The sequence below is a fragment of the Lonchura striata genome, chromosome 17 (genome assembly GCF_050655825.1).
Source record: "Lonchura striata isolate lonStrDom1 chromosome 17, ASM5065582v1, whole genome shotgun sequence".
NCBI lineage: Eukaryota > Metazoa > Chordata > Aves > Passeriformes > Estrildidae > Lonchura > Lonchura striata.
In genome coordinates this window covers 10,934,617-10,959,826 of record NC_140719.1, presented here as the reverse complement: position 1 = coordinate 10,959,826, position 25,210 = coordinate 10,934,617, and the positions used below count along the sequence as shown (strand labels likewise).

The window sequence follows — 25,210 nt, the reverse complement described above, 5'->3', positions numbered from 1 at the left end:
CCCCCCAAAAAACCCATCCCATGGCTGCTCAGAGCTCTACAGAAGTGGGGGATGCTGCCTGGGGGCCCATGACGCTGCTGGGACCCCAATCCCTCCCAGCCCCTGCCAACCCCTGACTCCACCCCAACTTCTGCTTCTTTGAGACACCAGCATGAGGCCCTTCAGAACTTCTGTGTCCTGCCCAAACAGGCCCTAATTCCAGGGCTGAGCCCTGACCTGAAGGAACAACAAACCTTCACGTTTAGAGATTGAAATCAAACCTTATTTTTCTACCCAATTTAATTTTTTTGGTTTTTTTGGTGTTTCCACCTTCACTTGGAGCCCGGCTCTGGCTTAGGAGAGATGTAAATGAATTTTATCTCTGTTCTTTGACTGGGGCCACTGGGAACTGCAGCAGGAGGGTCAGATGGTGCCTGTTCCTCGCCGTGTTTGCTCTCTGGCATCCAGCTGCCAGCTCCAGCCAGCCCGGGAGGCTGCGAGTCCCTGTGGCCCCAGCTGGGCTGTTTGTTCTCTGCTGGGCACCGAGCCGGCCAGAAAAGCAGCATTTTCCTCCCTGTTTTGAATTTCTCCACTCTGCCAGACTTTTTTTGTCTTGCCTGGGAAGCAGCAGAGCCACGAGGAGGAGGACAAGGAGGTGAGTCTCTCTTTTCTGTTCGCTCAGGCTGGCTCTGCTTGCCTCCAAGTGCTGGTAAATATTTTTTGCAGCAGGGGCCAAGGGGACGGAAGAGGAGGAGGAGGAGGAGGAGAGCATCAGAGGAAGGCAGGGGGCCCAGCACATCCTGGAGGGAGAGCCAGCCCGGAGAAAGCTTTGCTGGTGAGTGGTGGGAATGTGCTGTGGGCTGTCACGGTGGGACTCTGAAGCTCGGGGGGACACTGGGGGGACGTGGCAGCAAGCAGGGGGTCTCAGAGGGCTGATCCCCAGGGCACACCCTGGTCATGGCCTGTGCCTTGTTTTGGGGGGTCTGTGCTGGCCCCACTACACCCCTCATGTGCACCCTAAATCTTGCTCCAGGAGTAGATCCCGAGCTGTGTTCTCAGCCAGGACCTGCACAGGGGTTCAGTGTCCACAGGCAGGACCTGTCCCTGTTTCTCCCCCAGCAGCCATTGCCCCACCCTCTGATCCAGAGCAAACCTGGCGCCTTCTCTGTGGCCAAACAGCTCCTGAATTCCAGTGGGAAGAAAAAACAAAACAAAAAAAGTGGTTTTTGAGGCATGAGCAGCACAAGGTGCCATGGGAATTCCCAAGCCCCCTTTTTAAGGGCGGGTGTTTGCACAACGGGGGTCCCATTTCTCTGCTGGAAAGGGATCCTAGGATGTGCCCCAGGGTTTGCTCAACCTCTGAACACCACCCAGAGACCCCTAATTCCTGGTTAAAAACACATGTTTTGGGCAGTCGGGGGGAGTGTGGGTGTATGAGACAAGACTGAAAGCACTGTTGGGTCAGAGCTGAGTGTTTTCATCCCATTTCTATGCTTGTGACTCTTCTACACAGAAAAGCTGGATGACAAAACACCAACAGCTGGGTGCAGCTTACTGAGGTGTTTGACTTGTTAGGGACCACTGCTAGTGTGTGATGTTTCACAATATCCCTTCAGATGGACATCTCAAAAAGATAGAGGCACAATTCCCAGCTTCCACGCTCTCATTTGGCGATAACAGATTTTAGCCTCTGTCTCGGTGAGGGGAGCAGAGGGGCAGCCAGGGACCCAGCGAGGTGTTTTGGGATGTGCAGGTGGTGATGTCCTACCTGAGCCGTGCCTGGCGGGTCCCCCGCCGCCTGCCAGCTCCCCGGAGAAGCCCCCAGCCCTTCAGCAGCACCTCGGGCCCCACGGCCAAGAAGAACGTCCCGCACCAGAAGACGCTGCAGGAGGAGGGTCCCGGGAGCCGCCAGCCCAGCCGGGCCCCGCCGGCCTCGGCGCAGGTGGTGGTGGTGGGTGGCGGCAGCCTGGGCTGCCAGACCACCTACCACCTGGCCAAAATGGGGCTGAGCGACGTGCTGCTGCTCGAGAGGGACCGCCTGACCTCGGGCACCACCTGGCACACGGCGGGTGAGTGGTGGGCACAGCCTGGCTGCTGCCCGAGGCGGGCGCAGGGGATGCTCACGGGATGCTCACGGGTTGGGATGTGCTGTGTCCGCACGTGCTGGGGAGTTCTGGCTGGAAATGCTGAGAATTTCTGCTTTTCCTTCTGATATCTCTTTAAACGTGTCCCTAAATTTCCTTTTTTCGCCCTTTGCCAAGATGTATGTGGCGGCAAGAAAAGAAAATTTATTTGCACAGTTTCCACCCTCTTTTTAAAGCCATTTTAGTATGGCAGGGCGGCAGAATATATAAGCTGGAGAGAGGGTGAGGCTGAAGGTTTTGTGCCTGCGTGAGAATTTGGGGGGCTTCCAGGGGATGGAGCCCTGAGGAGACAATGCAGAGTCCTTGCCACAGCACTCGGGTGGTTCCCCAGGTCAGGATTTTGGGAATGGCCCCGGCAGCCAAGGGCAGCACTGTGCCGTGGTCGGGGTGAGGGGCAGGGTGGGGACACCTGGCCCGGGAGGAGGAGAGGGCTGTGAGCATTTTGACCCTCAGGTGTACCTGGAAGTGGACCTTCAGGTCAGGCAGGAGGGGGAAATGTGTTTTTTTTTCCCACACTTTTATGGCTCATCCACTCCATAACCCCTTTCCCCCCACTCATTTAACGCCCAAAGAGAACAAATCCCGACGGTTTTGTAGCATTCCTGCAAATCCACGAGATGGAGCACGAGCCCCGCAGGGTGACACACGCACGGGGGGGACACACGGGGGGCCACGGGGAGGTGACAGAGCATCTGTGCCCACGCAGGTCTGCTGTGGCAGCTGCGTCCCAGCGACGTGGAAGTGGAGCTGCTGGCGCACACGAGGGACGTGGTCAGCCGGGATCTGCCGGCCGAGACGGGGCTGCACACGGGCTGGGTGGAGAACGGGGGGCTCTTCATCGCCTCCAGCAAGCAGCGCCTGGACGAGTACAAAAGGCTCATGTCGGTAGGGGTGCACCCCCGGCAGGGTGGGCTGCAGGAGTGGGGGGGTTTTGTGGAGCCCCCAGCTCTCTGAATGCCCCATCCCTCACTGCCTTCCCACTCCTGACTTGCATAAGGCAGCCAAAGACCCGTCAAGCTCCTCCAAAGTTGGCAAAATTAAGCCCAGCCTCGGATTTTTGACAGTTTAAATAGCGGTAGCGTCGTTCCCCACCCCATTGTGCAGCATCGTTTTTCCAGCTTGAATTCAAAACCAGAGTCATAGTCCCTGAAATCTGAGCATCACCCCATGCTGGATTTAGGGTTTGGGAGATAAATGTTTTGGGGTTCTCCTCCTCCTCCTCCTTCAGCAGCAAGTGGAACAAAGCTTTTGTTCCTTACCCGAGTTTTCCTGTCCCCTGGCAGCTGGGGAAGGTGTACGGTGTGGAGTCCCACGTGCTGAGCCCGTCCCAGACCAAGGAGCTGTACCCTCTGATGAACATTGATGACCTGTATGGCACCCTGTACGTCCCCAAGGATGGCACCATGGACCCCGCTGGCACCTGCTCAACTCTGGCCAGAGCAGCGACTGCCAGGGGCGCTACGGTAGCTCTTAATTAGGAATTTACTCATTAGTGCCTCTTGGTTTCATCCTCTGCCTTCCTCACCTTCTGCTTTCCCACCAGGGCAGAGCTGCTCCTGCAGATTTGGGTTGTTCCCAGGAAGGGTGCTGTCCTCTTGGTTGGGTGACAGTGACAAAGCTGGCAGGAGCCATGAGATCCAGGGAAAATAGAGGGTGGAAAAAAGACCTTTAGGAGCAACACAAGGCACTCAGAACGCTGCTTAGGTTCACTTTTCCCAGATTTGGGGGCTGCGTGTCAGGTGAGGCAGGCTGTCCCCCTGCCCTGGTGACCCTGCTGTGACTCTGCCCCTCTTCCTGTGCCACCAGATCATCGAGAACTGCCCGGTCACGGGCATCCAGGTGAGAACTGATGATTTTGGGGTGAAGAGGGTGCACGCAGTGGAGACAGCCCACGGGACCATCCAGACTCCCTGCGTGGTGAACTGTGCAGGTACGGGGAGCAGGACACGGGGTCAGAGTGGCACGGGGGCAGCAGCCACAACCCACGGGTGGCTTTGCTCCTGTGAGGAGGAAAGTCTGCATCAGCCCGTGTCCCCTGCAGCTGCCTGGGGCTGTGGGGGATGGAGAGGAGCTCAGCACGGGCTTGTTGTCCCTGCAGGAGTGTGGGCACGGGCCCTGGGCCGGCTGGCGGGCGTGCAGGTGCCACTGGTGGCCATGCACCACGCCTACGTGGTGACCGAGCGCATCGAGGGCATCCAGGTCAGTCCTGAGCAGCTGCAGCTCGGCTCTCTGCTCTGGGGGACAGGGCTGGAGAGGCAGAAAGATCCCTGCCCCTTCCAGGCACCCCCAGACCTGCGGAGCCTCCTCATTCCTGCCAGGTCAGGCTTTGCTCTTAGGGGAGTGTACACCCTCAGCAGGGCTGTCAGACCACCTTGAGCAGAGTCGTATTTAATATTTAACAAAGTTACAACTGGCAGGATATTTTTTTTCCTCAAGGTCTCTGTGTTTGGTGTGTGATAGCAGCATCCATAAAGATCCCAGACCTTTCTGAGCTAGCCCCATACCTGGCAAGCATTCCCTGACTGCCCCTATAAATCTGTTCCTGCCATCTGGAATTGCTTGGGAGTGGAAGGAGCCTTCATCCTCTCATGCCCCAGTGCACTGAGGGTGACACATTAATTAGTTTCCATCCTGCTGACACAGTCTGTGCCTGACCTTCCAGCATGAGGTGCCTCGTTGTACAAAGTGCCATGGTCCAGGGTTGCATTTCTGTCCCAGCGCTCCAGAGGAGAGGCTGCAGCTCGCAGACCTCGTGCCTCCTGTTCAATCCACTCCATTCCACTTGTCAACACGGGTTGCAGCAGGCCCTACACCGATTCTTCAGTGTTATCTCAATGTTTCCCCATCCATTATTCACGAGAACAAACCCCTCATTCTTCGTGCACCGCTGCATCCTCCTGCAGAGGCGGCTGGCAGAGGAGGGATGACTCCTGAGCTAGGATCAACCACAGGGGCTGCTCCCCGTCCCCAGGGCACCCCTGGGTGCTGCTCAGCTGTCTGGGCAAGCTGCTCTGCCCATGGTTTGGCCAGGTCAGCCGGAGCTGAGCTGGGTGCTTTCCCCTTGGGGTGCCCAAATTTCAGAGCTGAGGGACCACGCACGGAGCCACTTTGTGTCCCACCCTTGACATGTCGCTGCTGCGGGTGCCCACCTTGTGCTCTGGACCTTTCTGGGTGCTGTAGGGGTGTCCCCATGGCCTCCTCTGACCCTGCACTCCCCCTCCCCGTGTTTCAGAACATGCCAAACGTTCGTGATCACGACGCCTCGGTCTATCTCCGTCTCCAAGGCGATGCCCTTTCCGTGGGTGGATATGAGTCAAACCCCATCTTCTGGGAGGAGGTGAGTGCAGCCAGGAGGTTTTCTGGGGGAAACAAGGCAGGTTTCCAGGGAAGCCACCTCGGAGGAGTGCACAGCCCCCTCATTCTGCAGGCACCAACCTCTGGTGGCTGGTGGGGAAAGCAGGGGGAGCATCTCCCCTTTGGGGCTGTCTGTGGCACTGATATGCAGTGCAGAGGCAAAAGGAGAGCCAGGAGCCCCTGTGCCCATCCCTCTATCCTGAATTCAGACTTCAGGTTTGTCTGGGTTGTTCAAGAAAACCCCAAAATACCAGAGATTCAATGCAACCTCTGTTTTTCTTCTCCGAGGCTGCCAGAGATGAGGTGGTCTCACACAATCAGCCATGCTCTGTTCCATGTCCTGATTCTTGTTTGTCCTCTTTAGGTATCTGAAAAATTTGCTTTTGGCCTCTTTGACCTGGACTGGGATGTTTTCATGCAACACATTGAAGGTGCTGTCAACAGAGTGCCAGTTCTGGAGAAAACAGGAATTAAATCCACTGTCTGTGGGCCAGGTAATGTGGCTGTGGGGACCACTGTGGTGGCACCGTGGTGGTTGGATTTCTCTGAAGAGGAAAAGGGAAACTTTATAACCTGGGGAGAAGAAAAACTCTCTGAATGCAGAGAAAGTGCTGCTGGTCTGGCTGCAGTGGTGGCATCTTCCAAGGGGTGGCATTCCAGGCCTATCCTGGGTGGAGGAATAGAATCACACATTCAGAGACTCACAGAACGGTTTGGCTTGGAAGGGATCTTCAAATATTATCTAATTCCAGCTCCACTGCCATGGGCAGGGACACCTTTCACCATCCCAGGTTGCTTCAAGCCTTGTCCAACCTTGCCTTGAACACCTCCAGGGATGGGGCAGCCACAGCTTCCCTGGGCAGCCTGTGCCAGAGCCTCCCCACCCTTGTTGCAAATAACTTCTATCTTATAATTTCTTATAATCTTATCGATTTCTTATAATCTCAAATTGTCCCTCTTTCAGTTTAAAGCCATTTCCCTGGGGAGCTGACTGCCTTGGTTTGGTCTGGTAGTGAGTGGATCTCCAGCTAATGTTGTGGCCACTGGAGTGGAAAATTAAGGGGCAGATGTTTTTAAGCAGTGGCTGTTATTTTACCAAATGTTATCCTCTATAATTAATTTTACTACTCTCTCCTGGTCTAGTGACTTTAGATTTACCCACATTTACATCCCTGGTGTGGAGTTAAAGCCACCCCTGAAGTGGCAGCTGCAGGAGGCACCAGACATTGAGCCCAAGCTTTGCACTCTTGGTTTGGCCTTAAAATCCACTATACACTAAGAAATCAATTTGTAATTAAAAAAAAACCCAGCAATAATAAAAGCCCTTTTTGCTGAGGCACTTAGAGGGAAACTCTTTGGGGTGTGTGAGGGGAAAGTAGGGCAGGTCTCGTGCCCTGCAGCAGATCAAACACGACTTGTACGAGGTGGAGACCTTGGCCCTGGGTCCAGTGGTTTGATTGCACTGCGGCGTGAGCAGAGCAGAACTGGCTGCTGGCAGATGAATGCCTCCTCTTTCTCGTACAAAAAATGTCATTTTCCAAGGCTCAGCTCTCCTCGTTTTCTCCTTCTTGATTGAAAGCAGCAGCCTGTGTCTGGGCTGGGCTGGAGCCAGTGGCAAAGGCTTTGTCCCCTCTGCTGTGGTCACTGTGCCAAGGTCCCCGGAGCCCTCACCCCCCATCCCAGGGCAAAGTGCTGCCAGGGGAGCTGCTGTGGCTGTTGCTCCATTAACTCCCTGAGTTTGTAGCCTGGAATAGCTGTCCAGGGATACTGGCATGTGAGGAGCTGCTCTGGTGACAGTGGAAGTATTCTGGCTGTGCTCCTGTCTTCTCTGGAGCAGTGGGATCAGGGGAAACAAACTGGGCATTGATAAGTGGAAAAAGACCCCACTGAACTCAGTTTTCCCTCTCTCCTTTGACATGGATGGATGGATGGAGCACCATGAGACAGAGAGGAGGATTGCACACCTCTCTCAGGGGCTTTGCTGTCCTCCCTGGTGAGGATTTGTAGAGGGATTTCCATGGCTGATGGCTCAGTGGAATAGCACTGGCAGCAGGAGACATTATGAGCACAGGAGAGACATGCCCAGCCCTCCCTCAGCTGAACCAAGTGGCTCAAAGTCAGAGAATTTCCCAGCAGGAATTGACAAAGGTGGAATACAGCAGGAGGAAATAGGGCCCAGATGTTAAAATGGCAACAAACAGATCAGTGCAGCCCCCTTGATGGGGGATTGGGGAGGAAAAAGGAGCCCCCACAGTGCCTCATTCACCTTCTTTTGGGCAATTCATTTTGCTTCCCAGATTTTCAGTCTAACTCCAAAAACCTGTGCTGGGCAGTGCTTGGTGTTGGTGCCATTCTGCCTCTCTGGGAGTGGGACGAGGTCAGCACGGGAGGCTGCAGGAAACCCGTTTGAGAAGTGTGTGATGTATCCCCAGAGTGTGTGATCCCCCTGTCCTGGCCTCGCTGGCACGTCCCTCTCTGTTTTGCAGAGTCGTTCACAGCTGACCACAAACCACTGATGGGAGAAGCTCCCGAAGTCCGAGGCTTCTTCCTCGGCTGTGGCTTCAACAGCGCCGGTAAGAGAGACCCGAGAGGCTCATCCCCTGCTGCCATGGGATCCCAGGGGGATCCTGGCATTCCACAGCCCTGCTCGGCCTCCTGGCCCCATCTGCATCCTGCCCTGTTCCCCAGGGATGATGCTGGGAGGTGGCTGTGGCAGGGAATTGGCTCACTGGATCATCCACGGCCGGCCCGAGAAGGACATGTACGGCTACGACATCAGGCAAGCCACCCCCACTGCCCCAGCTGCCTCCTCACAGGCATCCCTCATCCCTGCTGCTCCTTGGGGATGCTTCCAGGGCGGGGCTGGCATCAGGAGTGGGTGTCCAGGCAGCGTGTGTGTCCCTCCGAGGAGCTGGGATCAATTACAAGCAGTGGCTTTAATGAATGCACAACGTGGGGTTTCTCTCATTTGCCTCGTTCCACTCCCACACAAACAGCTTCCATCAGGCACAAGGAGGTGGTGGTGGTGGGGAAGGACGGGGTAATTATGTTTGGGTTTTGTTGTTCAATTAGTACCGTGCCTAATCCTCTAAGTTAATAATCAGGGGGATGATTTCAACAGCACAAAGATTAGCTCGGCCCCCCCTCTGCAGCACCACCCGGGCTGGGAGTTGTGGCCGTGCAGATGTTGGCTCGGTAATTGCTTTTGACTTGCTTGATTGTCTTTGATTGGGTTTGGGCTTTCTTACAGGGCTGCAGTGACAGCAACCACCTTGTCAGGGACAAAGCTTTGAAAATCTCACGTTGCTTTGTTGGCCAAGCTGGTAAATGCCACGTTGGCTTGGGCCGTGGGAGTTGAGGGGCCTGCAGAGATGGGGGAGATGCCTCCAGCTGCCCCCTTCCACCAGCTGGGCTCGGGATGGGGATGGAGAGATGGAGAAATCCCAGGCTGGGCACTGGGTTGGCACCAGCACAGCCCCCCTGACCCCCAGGGACCACAGCCCTGCTCAGAACAGCCAGGGGCTTTCCACACAAACATCTCCCATGTCCCATGTGCCCTGCCATCAGGCTGCCAGTCCCATTCCTTCCTTTTGGTGACAATTACCCATCTCCTCTTTAAATAACTCATTTTTCCACGCATTTCAATATTTATCCTCTCAGAACATTTGCTTGTAAATATTTCATCTGGCAGCTGTTGCCCGCTTGCTGCTGTCAAAAATTCAGCTCCTGGTGAAGGGGCTGAGGCGGATGGGGCGAGCAGAGGTGCTGGTGACATGCCATGTGTCACCTTCTGCCAGCAGAAGAGGCAGCTGCTCTCACAGCTCTTGGGGAGCATCACTTGTATTCCTTGCAGGGCTCAGCCCCATGCCCTGACTCTCCTCTGCACCCAGTCAGCCAGGAGGGAAGCTGAAAGTATCATTTTAAACACCCCTAGAAATAAGATTTTTGTCTTTCATCCCTGCCTGGCTCCCTTTCTGCAGCCCTGGGAAAGGTGCCACTTGTGCCCAAGGCTGCTCCCCGTGAGTTGCTGGTCTCTGGGATTAACCTGGCCGTGGGCTGAGCTGGCACATTCCTTCAAGGAGATTTTCTGTTTGGAAAGTGAAAATACTTCAAATTAATTTAAGATATTTTGGGTTTTATTTATATTTCAGCCTGGGGAGAATTGAGTGAGAAATATAAGGAATGTCCAGGGCTCATTCCCTCTTCAGGGCTGTGTTTAAACCCCAGTGTGCCCTGAGGTGGGTCCCATGTTGAAGTGGGGCAGGATAAACCTCAAGTTTCATTTTTTTTTCCTATTTCCCCTCCTCAGCAGGGCTGTCTTCTGCTCTGGGGTGGGGCTGGGAGCTCTGTGGGGGCTGCAGCTCCTATGCCCAGCATCGTGGCACGGCGAGCACCGAGCTCCTCTTGACTCCTCTGCTCCTACCCCCAAAACCGGAGCAGGAATAGCAATTTCCCACCAGCAGCAGCATCCACACCTGGCTCTGGCCAAGAAGGCTGTGAGCTGGTGGGCTCACCCAGCTGTTGCCATCTCCTTGCCTTCCAGGAGGTTTCACCACTCCCTGACCGACAACAACCGCTGGATCCGGGAGCGCAGCCACGAGTCCTACGCCAAGAATTATTCCGTCGTCTTCCCCCACGACGAGCCCCTGGCAGGGCGCAACGTGAGGAAGGACCCCCTGCACGAGGTGAGGACACGGCCTGGGCTGGCCCAGAGCAGCAAGAAGGAGCTCACGAGGGGTGGATGCAGCTGGGTGGTTCCCCAAAGCCTCTGTGCTGCTGTGCTGGAGAGATCCCTGCCCGATCCCAAAGCTCGCTGCGTGGATTTCTGGGGCCGTGGGTGGTTTAGTGGTAGAGAGCCTGAGCATTCCTGTATTTAACTCAGCAGATGTGGATTGAGAACCTGGTGGTGATCACTGGGCAAGGGGAAAGGGGAGAGGAGAGCTCTGACGCTGAGTCCATCCCAGGGGCAGCTGAATGCTCACAGGAATCTCCTTCCCCTGCTCACAATTTAGCAGCAGTTTCTCCCCAAAACAACATCTCTCAATGTAGAGGGGTGTGGGAAGAGGGATGTGCCTCTGTGGAGGTGGTTTTGCCAGCACTCCCTAAGTGATTTTGCTCCCTGGAGCCACCAGCCAGGGTTCCCTCCTGCCCCAGCCCCTTCCTCACACAAATATCCATAGGTGAACACTCTCAAGATGCAGCACTTGAGAGAAAAACCCAATTCCCAGCATTTTGCTGTGCCAGCAGCTCAGAACCCCCCAGATCCTTCGAGACACTCAGCTTGACTCAGCAGCAGAGCCTCATCCCACTGCCAGCCCCAGCCCCAGGCCTGGCAAAGCCACATTTCCCAAGCCCATTCCTGCTTCCCTCTGATTGACATCACACCATTCCTCTTCCAGCTGGAGGGCAGAGGCTCAAGCAGTAAAACAGACACCCCTGCCCACCAGCCCCCGGTGTTTGGTTGGCAGCTCAGTTGTTTTCTGTCACTGAGGATGCAATTTATTTTTTAATAGCACGTCTAATAAGCGATGCCCACTTGACTGACAGGCTGGTATTTATCCATGCAGCTCCAGAACATGTGCTGTGTTTTATAAATAGGCACTGAATGATTTCTGAGATGTTCAACAAAATCTATTCTTTCCCAAACTGAGGCTCCAAACAAAAATGTCTTAATGGATCCCTAATTAATTGCGTGCAGAGAGGTTTTCCTGAGAGCACAGAGGAGGAGTGAGAAGGTTGCTGTATAAATATTCGAAGTTGTTATATAATTACTCTGTAAACACGGTGGGGAATCTTGCTGTCTGCATGTAGCACCTCTTGGTCAGTAATTTGGGTACCCTAGGGCAGGTTTTGGTGGGGTGCACAGCTGGGGTTGTGGCTCTCTGCCCCTTGACCACCCTTGAGGGAAATATCTTTTCTGAGAGGAACAAAAATCAGGCGATTCTTAGGTTTGACACTGTGCCACAAGACAAACTGCAGGGCTGATTTTGGCTCTTGATAGCCATGCCAAGGGGTCACAAGTCTGGTCTTGAGCCCACATGTGCACCCGAGGAGGGCAGCCTGGGTGCTGCTCAGAAAGCTGTGAAAGGGCTTTTTGAAAGAAAGCTGTTCCCATTTCTTCTGTGTAGGAGCTGCTGCGACAGGGCTGTGTCTTCCAGGAGAGGCACGGCTGGGAGAGACCCGGCTGGTTCAGCCCTGGGGGAGCAGCCCCGGTAAGAACACCTGGAGTTTTGGGGGGTCTTCAGCCTGGAGAGACCAGCTGTGGTAGGACCCATCACCATGAGCAGGGATGGGTGGGGATCCATCACCGAGGGCAGGGATTTAGGGGTGGGGATCCATCACCACAACAGGGATGATGATGGGGGGGATCCATCACCATGGTCAGGGATTTTGGGATGGGGATCCATCACTGAGGGCAGGGATTTTGGGGTGGGGATCCATCACTTGAAGGCAGGGATTTTGGGATGGGGATCCATTACTCAAGGTAGGGATGTTGGGGTCTGGATCCATCACTGAGGGCAGGGATGTTGGGATGGGGATCCATTACTCAAGGTAGGGATGTTGGGGTCTGGATCCATCACTGAGGGCAGGGATTTTGGGATGGGGATCCATCACAGTGGTCAGGGATGTTGGGATGTGGATCCATCACTGAGGGCAGGGATGTTGGGATGTGGACCCATCACTGTGACAAGGGATGCTCTGGTAGAACCCACCTCACGGGCTGGGATGTTGGAGGGAGGATCCATCCCCATGGACAGGGATTTTGGGGTGAGAACCCATCCCTGTGGCCATCAGGGATGCCAGGGTGGGGACCCACCACCAAAGCCATCTCTCCAGGAGCGGGGTGAATACGAGAAGGAGCCTTTTGGCTTCGGCCTCACATCCTCTTCCTCCCTGCCCCACCCCTGCCCCAGGTCCTGGACTATGATTACTACGGTGCCTACGGCCACCAGCGCCACAGGGACTACACCTACAACCGCCTGCTGGGGGACGAGTACACCTTCGACTTCCCCCCTCACCACCACATCGTGAGTGGGGCTGACAGCCCCTCCTGCCCTGCCAAAACTCCCGGGGGGCTGGGACACGTGGAGGCAGCAGATCCTGTGCCCCAGCGCTGCTCTGGGTGATGCTCGGAGGGAGGGGATGCCCCGAAACGGCGAAAAACGTCCCAAAAATATGAGGAGAAATGTGGAGCCCGTGCTCAGAAACCTCAGGGGAGAATTATACTGCTGCTTTCCTGAAGTGTTGAGAGCAGCTTGGGGGAAAAAAATCCAATTTGATAAAATCTGGGCGTTATTGATGATAACTGTCACTGAGTTAGCGAGGTGAGGAATGGGATCAAGCACTCAGGATGGCTCCAGCAAATACCTGATCCTTTCAGGAAGATTTTGAAGCCCTAAAAGGCACCAGACGAGTGTCCTGGTGTCATTTCCCATTGCATAAGTGGTTTAATTTGTGTTTCCCTTTGTGGGCTGAGAGCAAGGCTCAGCCTCAGCGCCGCCGTGTTTGCTTTAATTGCAGATCAAGAAGGAATGTTTAACGTGCAGGAATGCCCTGGCTCTCTTTGACATGTCTTATTTTGGGAAATTCTACCTGGTTGGCCCTGAAGCTACGAAAGCAGCCGACTGGCTGTTCAGTGCTGATGTGAGCAAAGCTCCAGGTACAGCCTCAGCTCCTCGTTTTGCTGGGGAAATCTCAGCCCAAAACAACCCATAGGAACCCAGACGGGCTTTTCCTCTCGGTGCTGCCTTTGCAGAGGGTTTGGGAAAAGGCTGCTCTCCCTGTCCTCACCACAGACTGGGTTCTGCCTCGTTCACACAGTGCTCCAAGGTCAGGATAGAGGAGGGAGGTTTCCCTCTGGCTCCAGCTGTGGCTCACATCTGGAGGTGCGATGGGTGCTGGAGTAAATCAAGAACAACCCTCACCAGCTGTGGTTTGCTGTCCCCTTTTCTGAGGCTGGGAAGCAGCTTTGGGCATTTCCAAGGATGCAACTTCAGCTCCTCACTGGGATGAGCTGGGGAAGAAAAGGGGAAGGGAAAAGGGAAAAAAGGAAAAGGAAAAAGGCATCATTCCTTTCCCCCTGCTGGTGCCGGGACACCCAGGGTCACTCAGGGCAAAGCCAGGATGGGTGATTTAATGATGAAGGCACCTTTTGGTGCTGCCCCAGCTGGCTGATGGGTGCCCGTGTGCCCCGCAGGCTCCACCGTGTACACCTGCATGCTGAACCAGCAGGGCGGCGTGGAGAGCGACCTGACGGTCAGCAGGATCAGCCCTGGCACCCCGGGCTCCCCCCTGGCCCCCGCTTTTGAAGGTAAAACCCGGGCATGCTGGAGGGGGCAGCTCTGATTGTGTTCACCCCCTCCCCATAGTTGAATTCCCAGGTTTTCCCACTGCCTTTTCAGCCGTGTCAATGCACACAGAGACTTTTCCAGTCCTGGGCAGGTTTGTTGCAGCACCTCCTCCCTCCCTGCCACGCTGGAGGGGCTGCAGGCACAGGGCTGATTGCATTTTCCTAATGGCAGCAGCCTGGCTTTTTCCACCTCTATCCTTCGGTGCCTGTAAAACCCAATTATGGCCCTGTCCCCGGGCTCATCTCTCTTATTGGGTTTGTCCTGGCGGCTCTGACCTCTGTCCCAGCCCTTATCAGCTGCAATTAAGGGGGACTGAGAGGCGGCAGAGCAGCCCTGGGGGCAGGAATGGCATTAGGCAGCTGCGGGGAGGATGCTGAGCTGGGCTCTGGCCAGGCACAGCGTGTGCCCTGGGTGGCCACAGAGCCCTGTCCCCAGGCTGGGTCACCTTCAGGTGTGCCACAGGGCAGTGTCACCCCCCTGTGTCACCTTCAGGTGTGCCACAGGGCAATTTCACCATTCTGTGCCACCTTCAGGTGTGCCACGGGGCAGTGTCACCCTGCTGTGCCACCTTCAGGTGTGCCATGGGGCATTGTCACCCCCCTGTGCCACCTTCAGGTGTGCCATGGGGCATTGTCACCCCCCTGTGCCACCTTCAGGTGTGCCACGGGGCATTGTCACCCTGCTGTGTCACCTTCAGGTGTGCCATGGGACAATTTCACCATTCTGTGCCACGGGGCATTCTCACCATGTTTATCCCAGCAGCATGAGGTGTCTGTGATTTTTCCCCCCATGTGGGAAAATCCTTTTTCCCTCCTGTCTGGGACACTGGCACGGGGAGCAGGGTGGGAAGTGGCTGGCAGAGCTGCAGGCTTTGTCGGGCACTGGAGGTGTTTAATCACAGCAAAGTCTATTTTTCCAATTACAGTAGGTGGCTGCACTTATTATCATTATGACAGAATACCAGAGAGCAATTTCGTAGTGGCAGGAGAGACAGAGGCAAGATTGATTACATATTAATCAGCTCTCAAACACCATCCCTGGGGATTTTTCCACCCAGGATTACTGAGGAGATAAAATTCTTCCTTGCATATGCTGCAATTCCGTGTAGGAATTGGACTGTAGTGGTTATGGGCTGGTCACTGCAGCATTCCCTGCTCCACCTGTAGCTCCCAGCTCCCTCCACACTTGAGGGTTGTTCTGTGCTGGGACAAAAGTGCAGATGTTTTTGCTATTTTCCTCAAGGAGTTTTTATCCTGTGATGCTCACACACACTTCACTGTTAATGTCATTTGGTTTTCACTGTGCTGTGCCCCACAAAAAGCAGAGCCCCAAAGCCTTCCCTGATCCCACAACTCCTTAACCCCCTTTTTATTGGCAGTCCCCAGGTAGGGCTGTGAGAGGCTCAGGGCTGCACTTCAGGGTCTTTCAGAGCAGAACCAGCCCAGCCCAGCCCTCTGAGCCCTGAAAGGCTGCCCGGGGCTGTGTTCCAGGGGATGGCTACTACCTGGCTATCGGCGGGGCTGTGGCTCAGCACAACTGGTCCCACATCACCACCGTGCTGCAGGACAGGAAATTCCAGTGCAAACTCCTCGACTGCTCCGAGGAGCTGGGCATGATGAGCATCCAGGGCCCTCTGAGGTCAGCAGTGTGCAGCCCTCCCTGCAACCTGGCTGTGGAGGGATGGAGGGATGGAGGGAGGGAGGGGTGGAGAGATGTAGGGATGGAAGGAGGGATGCAGGGATGGATGGAGGGATTAAGGGATGCAGGGATGGAGGGAGAGGTGCAGGGATGGAGGGAGGGATGCAGGGATGCAGAGAAGGATAAAAGGAGGGATGCAGGGATGGAGACATTCAGGAATGGAGGGAGGGATGCAGGGATGGGAGAAGAGATGGAGGGAGGGATGCAGGGATTGAAGGATGTATGCAGGGATGAAGGGAGGTTTGCCTCAGGTGCAGGTCCCTGTGCTGGGCAAGGGTAGGTGTGAGAGCCCCACGACACAGAGTGCTGATGTGGCTGGGGTCTCACTCCACTTCCCACGGAAATTTTGAGGCTCTCACAGCATTGCACATCAGCCACCTGAGCTCCCCTTTGGACAGAGGAGTCTGTCTTGCCAGCAAGATGAGGGAGCAAGTTTTGGGGACAGCCCTGAGGGCAGGCTGGCAGCTGAGTGCCCTCACTGTGCCCACTTTGCTGTTTCCCCACAGCCGTGCTGTCCTCCAGGAAGTGCTGGACACCGACCTCAGCAACGAGGCCTTCCCCTTCTCCACACACAAAATCACCACGGCTGCAGGATGCCAGGTAGGGTGGGGCCACTCTTGGAGCTGCCCAGGGAGCTCTGGGCTCTGTGCACCCACCAGCCAAGCACAGAATCCCAGACTGGTTTGGCTTGGAAGGGACCTGAAAGCTCATTTTGTTCATGCTCTGCCATGGGCAGAGACACCTTCCACTGTCCCAAGCTGCTCCAAGCTCCATCCAGCCTGGCCTGGAACACTTCCAGGGATCCAGGGGCAGCCCCAGCTGCTCTGGGCACCCTGTTCCCTCTCCCTCTGTTAGGAATGTGTCTGCCTCTTTGCTGCAGAGAGGTTTTTGTAGGAAAAGGCCAAACACCAGAGTGAGAAAAAGCTGTTTTCCTCCCTGACTGCCTGGCAGGTGCCATCCTGCTCTCCCAGCCCTCCCAGTGGTGTCACACCACGGAGCCTGGGGCCGGGACAGGCTGACTCATGGCCTTGCAGTGATGCCAGAGGAACAAGAGACATCTCCATGGATTAGTGATGAGATCTACCTGACACTCCAGACACTTTCCATTTCCCCTTCCTCATAAAAAGCCAGGGACAATTTAATGCAAAGCTTGTCAGGGACTGGCAGCAGGCACTGGGCAGCCTGGGAGCTGCTGTTTGATCACAGGAGAAGCCTGACAGCCCTAAGCTGCCTGTACAGGCACAGATCATCCTGCTTCTGCCCAGCCTTCAGGGCTCACATGTGCCCTGAAGCTTTGACTGAGCTTTAACACCCCAAATAGAAGAGTTGGTGACCACGGAGTGTCATTTTTCTCAAAGGAGAGAACCTGCTGCTGGCAACTTTGGGTATCAGGGAAAAGCTTTAGCAAGGTTTCTTGGGGAAACTCTGGTTTCTCAGTGTTTACCTCGTGTGAAATATTCCTGTGGTTGCAAAAACCTTTTGAAGAGAGGGTGGAATTTGTACCTGCTCCTTTCCATGGGAAGGCTGGGAGGAGGGACCCAGGACTTGCCCAGGACTCGCTCTGGCTCTCGGGCTGGAGCCTGGTGGGGATGAAGGAGGTGAAGGTGAAGCAGTAAATCTCATAAAAGGCAGCAGGAGAGCCAGGAGCTGCAGCAGGCTGGATGTTAAGGAAATTGGGTTAAGCCACGTGCGGCCACTTTTCATTCAGAATTAAAATGGCTTTAATTTGACTGCAGCTGCCTGCTGAAGAGATTGCTGCTAAATCAAATTAGAGCCTCTTGATTTGTGAGCAGCAGCCTGGCCAGGCCTTAAGGAGGTTTAACCAAGGTACAGATTTTGCTCAAGTCAGATTAATCTCCAAACCACTGCCATCAATGCACCCTGGGCTTTGGGTGCCCAAGAGCAAGCTCAGAGTCCCTTGGAAGGCTTGGGGGATTTCAAAGCCAATCCACTGGTGCAGGTTGTCCAAAATGATGGATTTTAGTCTCCATTAATCCTCCCCACACCCTCCTTTGTCCGCCTGTAGCAGGCTGATAGCATCTTGTAATAATTTGCTTGTGCCCTAAGAAAGGTGTAGAAATGTTCCTGTCTTCACGGGTATGATGAGTTTATTTGCATTGCACTTCAAGTTTGTTATAAATAATCTGGTCCTTCAAGGAAGATTGAGCTGGCAGGAGTTTTGTGGATTCTTTGGAGTGTAAATTCCCTGATGGACAGAGAAAAGCTCTCCTGCCTGAGGGGTGTGGGCCCTGCTGCCAGGGCCACCCTTCAGGAGGTCTCCTTTGTCCCACTGGACAATGAACACCAGGAGCTCCATCCCACGCTGGAATTAGAGTGGGAGGATATCTCAGGGCAGCAGGCTGAAGCCTTTGCTGATAGCACCACCTTCCAGGGGGATTAAATTGAACCCAGCATCTCAAAAAAGTTATCACTGAGATTTTCCTGCATTAACTCAGTAGTTGAACAAAATTAGCTGGAGTCAAAGAAGAGTTCCAGCAGAGTTAATGACTCTGGAAATTATGGATTGGTTTGTGAGTTTATATATAGAGTCTCTCATTGTATGGAACAGCAGAGAAAGGTCCCCCTTTGAATCTCACTGCTGGAGATGGGAAAATTCAGGTTTTCATTTTCTATGGTACCTAGAATGCTTTTGAATTGCTGCACAAAAACCCAGGAATGGATGTTATTTCACAGCTCCATCTGGAAAAGCTGTTCCTGTGGGAATCCAGCAGAGCTGCTGAGTCCAGCCCTTGGCATTCCCCTCCGTGGTGGGATGTGAATCCTGCCTGGGGCTCACACACATGGGGGCACCCCCCATCCCTCCCCGTGCTGAGCTGGTCGCTGGCACCCCAATTTTCCAGGGTTACCTGTTTTCTGTGGGGCACTGCTCTCGCTGGGCTGCTCATTCCCCTGGAGCACTGGTGCTTTGAGAGGAACTTTCTCCCAGGAGTAACTTGCTCTTGATTGTAAAGAGCACTTTAGCTGCAGTCGCAGACGGGGTTAATGAGCCGGGAAGTTGCCTGTCAATCCCCGGAGCATCTCCTGCCGCAATGAAGATGGAAGATGGCTTGCAGCAGCCTCTTCTCAGGCTGTTCCCTAATTAGATGACACCTTTGTGTAGAGGAAAAGGCTTCTCTGAGCCCCTTGTGCCCGTGCTCCTGGGGAAAGGAGTGCCAACCTTTGTGCCTGGCCAGGGGCCAGGGCAGGGCTCCTCAGGAGCCTCAAAATAAATTCCCCATCCTAAGTGTTCCTTCCTCCTCCCCACTCCTATTGCAGAGGTTAAGGCTTCTTACAAGCTGCTTTAAACTCTGCTCGAGGTGTGATTTTGGTGCTGGGGGAAGCAGGAGTGGATTTGGGCTCTCAGCTGTGCCCTCTGGCCATGCTGGCAGCACAGAGCCCAGGCAGCCCTTGGGCATTTCTGCCTGCTTTGGGCAGCAGCTGCTGGTGTCTGCCTGCATTTGTCCCCGGGATTAGGGAGCACCACTTGGAGCAAGAGCTCAGCAAATGGCAAAATGCAGCTTCTGCCCCAACACAGCCAGAGCCAACACGCCAGGCCAGCCCGAGGGCACCAGAACCTGCCTGGAAGTGTGTTCTGAGTGGGAACAGCTTTGTAAACAGGACAGATCACAGCCCAGAGCAGAACTCTGGAGTTAATCTCTCTCCCAAAGCCAGCTCTGTGTCTGCAGTGGATGTGTACCCAAAGGGATGAACCAGAGGGGTTTTGTGGGGGAGGAAGTGGAAGAACACAAGGGGATGAATCAGAGGGAAAGGCAGCTCAGACTCAAGGGCTGTCTCCAGGGAATTTGCCTGAGCTGGGCCGGTCCCAGCTGGCCTGGGAAGCTTTGGGGATGGAGGCTGTTGCAGAGGGACAGCAGGAGGGTGCCTGGGTGAGGAGCTGGTGGAACACAGGCAGGGCAGGCTGTTCCCTGGGACCGCAGCCAGGCTCCATCCCCGGGAATGAGGCTTCTCTGGAGAAGCAGCGAGTGCCCTGTGCTGATCTGCTCATTCCTCCATGGAGCTTCTTGCATTTGGTGTGGAGCTAATGTGACAGCAGAGCTTTGGGACACAACCTCCATGGGGAACCCTGAGCAGTTCCTGGTGGGAGTGGGACATGGGGCAGGACACCGTGCTCAGCCCTTGCCCAGGAGCCTTGGGGTCCAAGAAGGGAACATCCCTGGAGAAGGGACAGCAGTGATGAAGCACCCCAAAAGCAGGACAGTCCTGCTGGGGACCATCTTCCCTGTCTCAGTGGATCAGCAGAGGGAGACAAAAGCTTGGCTGGAGCTGGAGCATCACATCTCACCCCAGCCCTGGAGTGGAGCATAGCCAGAGGATGCTGCAGCAGCCACCTCTGCCCACTGGCACTGATGGTAGCTGGGTTTGAGGTGCCAGGCTGAGAAATCCACTCTGAGCCTGTTTGTGCAAGAAAGGAGAGCACAGAACTGCCTTCCATCACAAAGGCAAAGCTGGCTTTTCCCCTGGCATGGCAGCGTGTGGCCTCACCCAGCCTTGCACAGCCACGGGGATGGTTGCCCTCTTGCCTTTGCAGGTCCGGGCCATGAGGCTGTCGTTCGTGGGCGAGATGGGCTGGGAGCTGCACGTGCCCAGGGCTGACTGTGTGAAGGTTTATCGGGCAGTGATGCAGGCAGGAGCCCGGCACGGCATCGCCAACGCCGGCTACAGAGCCATCGACAGCCTCAGCATCGAGAAAGGTCCTCCTTCTCCTCCCAGCTGCACTCTCTGCTTTTCCTCTGCGGGGGGATGAGGGCAAGGAGCTTTTCCTCAGCTTCAGGGCGGGTCAGTGTGGCTGAAGGTGTCTCAGAAGGATGAGAACTCCCCTGGGTGGCTCCTCTCTGGGTGTTTTATCCGAGTGAGCGAAGGGCGGCGGGTGAGGGGAGCAGGGGGTGTTTGGTCCTGCGGCTGTGGCAGCTCAGTGGGTGAGCTGTGCTTGCTCCCTGCAGGGTACAGGCACTGGCACGCAGACCTGCGCCCCGACGACACCCCGCTGGAAGCAGGCTTGGCCTTCACCTGCAAGCTCAAGTCCAGCATCCCCTTCCTGGGCCGGGAGGCTGTGGAGGCTCAGAAGGCCAAGGGCGTCTTCCGCCGCCTCGTGTGCTTTACCACAGAGGAGTGAGTACCAGGGAGGAGTGAGTACCACAGAGGAGTGAGTACTGCAGGGCAGTGAGTACCACAGAGGAGTGAGCACCACGGAGGAGTGAGTACCACACAGCAGTGAGTACCACAGAGGAATGAGTACCACAGAACAGTGAGTACCATGCAGCAGTGAGTACCACAGAGCAGTGAGTACCATGCAGCAGTGAGTACCACGGAGCAGTGAGTACCACAGAGCAGTGAGTATCACACAGCAGTGAGTATCACACAGCAGTGAGTACCACTGCTGGCTCTGCTCCCTGCTGCAGTCTCCAGCCAAGCAGCACCCCTGGAGCAGCAGCTCCACAGAGCCCACCTGTGGGTTTTCCTGGCTTATACAGAGATGTGTTTTAAAATATATTGTTCTGTTATCAGTTTTGATGAAGGGTGAGCCATAAGAGATGTAAAACTCAGTGCCATTTCATCAGAAGCTAGCCTATTTCTTGGTTACAATACTTTATAAATGTTTTTCAGCCTATTAGCTTTTGCTACACAGTGCTGTTATTACTGCTAACACCAATCACCTGTATTTTTACCCCACGTGGTCCTGCTATCATGCATCTTTCACAGTTCTAATTCTCTAAAATACCTGGTCTTTTTGCAAGGCTGTATTTTGAAGCTTGTTGAACCTTGTTTCTAGTTTAGTGTCTCTCTCAGCAATGTCATCTTTACAATTCTTTACAAATCTGTTTCTCACAATTCTTTGCAAATCCATTTCTCACACCCACCCTTTGCACACACACACACAGAGGTGCCACACCTGGATGCGTGTGAGGCTGCGAGCCAGCTCAGCTGTTTCCCATGCTCTAATTCCATCTCTAATTTAAATCCCACCTCAAATGGGAGCTGCAGGCAGTGTGGGGCTTGATCTTGTTTCACCCGGAGGTTTTGCAAATGGAGCTGGAGGGACTTTGGGTTTGGCACAGAGAGGTGAATGAGCCCGTGGGCAGTGGGAGCCCGGGCACGTGGGCTGGCCTGGGGCAGAGCCAGAGCCCTCTGCCCCACTGATTTATTAAAAATCTGGATATTGATCTAGTACCGATATCCAACTGTGACGGACAAGAACTCTCTAACAGTTTAAAGTTAGATAGTGTGTGTTTATTGTGTGTGGGATCGCTCCCAAATACACACCGTGCCTTCCAGGTGATTACAGAGCCCTTTTATCCAGTCAAGTATTGAATATCCAAAATACAAATACATATTCATCATTTTGGTACATCCCATTCCCCACTTCATATGCTAATCACTCCAAAAGCCATTCAGCACGCGTGGTTTGTCCCTTGAAATGGGTCGGTGTCCCTTTCATGGGGAGGGGTCCCAAAATGAGGAAGTCAATGAAGTCTTCCTCGTTCTGACCTTTCTACCTTTTCAATGCAAATATGACAAATGAACTCTTGGTAGAACTCCCATTCCTTGTCTTCAGTTGGTTTCAGAACAGAGGAGGCCACAATTGTCTTATGTTCCTAAAAGCGATTTGTCAGTTTGTGTATTCTTCATTATAAACCCAGCTAACTCAACATCGTGCTGACAAGCAATCAATTATTAGTTAACTACAAAATCCTAACTTCATCAAGGCCTACTCATTTATTTTAATGAACTCTAGTAAGGCTTATCTCTAACTAAAATCTTAGCTCCTCTAAAATCTCTGAATTCCTATCAACTTGCGTTTCACCGCGGAGGGGCTGTGCTGTGGCAGCTGTGCCCTTGCCTTGCAGGAAGGTGCCCATGTTCGGCCTGGAGGCGGTCTGGAGGGACGGGGAGGTGGTCGGCCACATCCGCCGGGCAGATTTTGGATTTGCCATCGACAAAACCATCGCCTACGGCTACATCCGAGACCCTGCAGGGGGCCCGGTGAGTGCAGACCCCCGGCTGGCTCTGCCTCCTTCCCTGCAGTGGCACAAACCTCTGCCCTGCCCTGGGCTGGCAGGTGGGACAGCAGCTCTCCCCTGCTGCCCTGTGCAGGCTGGAGGGTGAGGGATTGGTGACAAAGGCAGTGGCACTGGCACTGGCACTGTGTGAGGAGCATGCATGGCTCAAGTGCTGCCTTGGGTGTTAATTGCAGCCAAATATTTAATTGCAGTAGCAAATTCACTTCTGTGGTCGGGAGCAGTGGCCAATAGGAGGAGGGTGAGATTTTAATTAACCCTAGATAATCAGTCAGGTGCCCTCATTACACAGTGTGCTGTGGGGACAGAGGTTGGGGTGACATCTCCAGGGACCCTTTCTGTGCCAACCAAGAGCTCTGTGTGTGCTGTGATTCCTGCTCTTGCTTGCCTTGGCTTTTCATCCTGCAAGAGTCCCAGGGCAAGTGTCTCTGTGGGCCAGGTACCCCTGGGAACACCCTTTTTTCCCAGGGATGAATGTTCCTCCTTTTTCTCCCTTTTCCTTTTCCCCTCTCCCTTTTCCTTTTCCCTTCTCCCTTTTTTTCCTTTTCCCTGTCCCTTTTCCCTGTCCCTTTTCCCTGTCCCCTCTCCCTGTTCCCTCTCCCTCTCCCTCTCCTTCCTCTCCCTTTTCCGTCTCTGTTCTTTTCCCTTTTCCTTTCCCTTTCCATCATATACCTCCACAGATGAAAAAAAAAGAAACCTAAAATTTTCAAACACTGCAATTTTTTTTTTTTTTTTTAAACAGGGTGCATTTAACAATTCTCTTCCTCCTTTCCCCACATCCTCTGGGGATGGCAGAGCCGGGTTTTCTGCAGTGAGCAGACGTGTGGGGCAGCTGGGAGCTTGCCCAGGGATGGAGCTGGGATGCTGGCACCCTACAGGGGTTTTTCCATGGCTCTGCCTCACAGGTTTCCCTGGATTTTGTGAAGAGTGGCAGCTACGAGCTGGAGCGGATGGGAGTGACCTTCCCGGCCCGAGCTCACACCAAATCCCCGTTCGACCCCGACAACAAACGTGTGAAGGGCTTTTACTGAGGGCTGCCCAGAGGATGGAGGAGCTGCTGCCTGAACTCCCGGCCCCATGTGTCCCTGCTGGCTCTGGGGCCAGCTGCAAGAGCTGAGCAACCTCCTGGAACTCACCAAGTCAACGTGGGTCGAATCAGAGGGGAGAGGAGGAAGAGATTCCAAAAAGTGCAAAGTTCCCAAGTGAAGCGGTGCCACTGCAGCAATAATTCTTTTCCGTGGGTTAATTGGCCTGCAAACGGTGTTTGGTCTCACTGGGTATGAAGTGGTTTCAATTTTTGACTTTGCTGGAAACTCTTTTCCCTCCAAATGTAGTTTCACGCTGCTTGGGAATTATTTTTTTTTAAACTAGCTCTGCTGTTCATACAGCTGGAGCCTCCAAACCTGCCGTTCCTCTGGTCCCTTGCTGTGTCTGTCCCCACTCCCATGGGTGTCACCTCATCCTGGCTGGCTCCTGGGGACTCTGCTGGAGGGAAGGGGCAGCAGTGCAGGGACATTGCCCAGCTCCTCTCTGCCAGGGCTGTTTGTGTGTCATAATCATGGAATCATGGAGCAGCTTGGCTTGGAAGGTCTGGTTGAGGTGTCAGGGCATAGGTTGGACTTGATGATCTTTGAGGTCTCTTCCAACCACATTATTCTGGGATTCTCTGTGTGACCTCAAAGCCCATCTCATTCCATGGGTTCCATGGGCAGGGACACTTCCACTGTCCCAGTTGCTCTGACCCCCATCCAGTCTATCCTGGGACACTTCCAGGGACACTTCCACCGTTTTTCTGGGCTGCTCCTGGCACAGGCTGTGGTGTAAGGTGCCCAGTGAGGGCACTGACCCCACAGCTGCCCTCGGCCCCATCCCTGGTCCCTTGTGGCATCTTCCCAAAGGTCACCTTGGAGGTGGCTCCTTTTAGCTCCCAGCAGAGAGGGGGGATGCTGGCAGAGGCTGAGCTGTGAGCTCCAACCCCTGCAGCCTCTGGCAGCTCAGAGCCAGCCTTGGGGGCAGAGGGAGGGCAGCAGGGGGGGTTTGCCCTCACACACACGCAGCCTGTACTGAAGGGAAGGATCAGCAACTCCCCATCACCATCCCTTTGCTCTGGTCCCCTCCCGGGCTCTCTGCTGGAGCTTTCACCCGCCTGAAGAAATAATCTCACTCCCTGCTTTTCCCTTTTTCTCCCTTGACTAGGTTTGTTTGGGTCATCCCCTCTTTAGAGCTGATTTCAATTCCTTGCCCCTCGTGCCACGAGCGCCACGGGCAAGAGTGTGAACTTTGAAATGCTTTGGTTTTAGTGAAAACATTAAAAAACAAGACTGAGATGAATTTTTCTCTTGAATAGGAGGTGACTGCCCTGCCTCTGGCAGGCACAGGGCAGGGGAGGGGGGGTGGCTGTGGTCCTGTTTTGAGGGAAGGAGCATTCTGTCTTCCTGCCAAGCCAGGCATCCACTCTGTGCCTGGAAGATCAGGTTTTGCTTTAAAAAGCCTTTTCTGGTGTGCAGTGCTCTGACCTGAGGTTTATTTTACACCCAAGGTGGCTGGGAAGGAAATCTGGGGGTCACTTGGCCTGGATCCCACCTGTCCCAGGGCAGGGCACCAAGCTCTCCCGAAGCACCTCCATCCTCTCTTCTCCTCCTGAATG

At 54.5% G+C, this 25,210-nt stretch overlaps 1 protein-coding gene across 5 annotated transcripts; it reads left to right on the top strand.

The window, feature by feature from the left end:
- The first annotated feature begins 246 nt into the window (after window positions 1-246).
- Window positions 247-24,894, top strand: SARDH (sarcosine dehydrogenase). 5 transcript variants are annotated; one of them, XM_085594194.1, is made up of 22 exons: window positions 247-634; window positions 709-814; window positions 1,733-2,048; window positions 2,830-3,008; window positions 3,407-3,586; window positions 3,930-4,053; window positions 4,222-4,322; window positions 5,356-5,460; window positions 5,842-5,971; window positions 7,964-8,050; window positions 8,166-8,256; window positions 10,021-10,162; window positions 11,606-11,689; window positions 12,392-12,505; window positions 12,999-13,137; window positions 13,675-13,788; window positions 15,319-15,466; window positions 16,033-16,126; window positions 20,076-20,238; window positions 20,488-20,656; window positions 22,393-22,528; window positions 23,306-24,894. In XM_085594194.1, the coding sequence occupies exons 3-22, from the start codon at window positions 1,739-1,741 to the stop codon at window positions 23,678-23,680; spliced, it is 2,985 nt and encodes a 994-aa protein (XP_085450320.1). In that variant the 5' UTR covers window positions 247-634; window positions 709-814; window positions 1,733-1,738; the 3' UTR covers window positions 23,681-24,894. The 5 variants fall into 5 exon arrangements, with proteins under 5 accessions (XP_085450320.1, XP_077644032.2, XP_085450323.1 ...); XM_077787906.2 differs by having other exon boundaries at window positions 525-634; window positions 23,469-24,894; XM_085594197.1 differs by lacking the exon at window positions 20,076-20,238 and having other exon boundaries at window positions 525-634; window positions 23,469-24,894.
- The last annotated feature ends 316 nt before the right edge of the window (window positions 24,895-25,210 follow it).

Bases quoted from the DNA above. Each gene is read 5' to 3' on its own strand.
- SARDH (XM_085594194.1), top strand. From the start codon at position 1,739: ATGTCCTACCTGAGCCGTGCCTGGCGGGTCCCCCGCCGCCTGCCAGCT. The intron at 11,690-12,391 runs GTAAGAACACCT...CCCCTGCCCCAG, and splicing joins GCCCTGGGGGAGCAGCCCCG to GTCCTGGACTATGATTACTA. The intron at 12,506-12,998 runs GTGAGTGGGGCT...CTTTAATTGCAG, and splicing joins TCCCCCCTCACCACCACATC to ATCAAGAAGGAATGTTTAAC.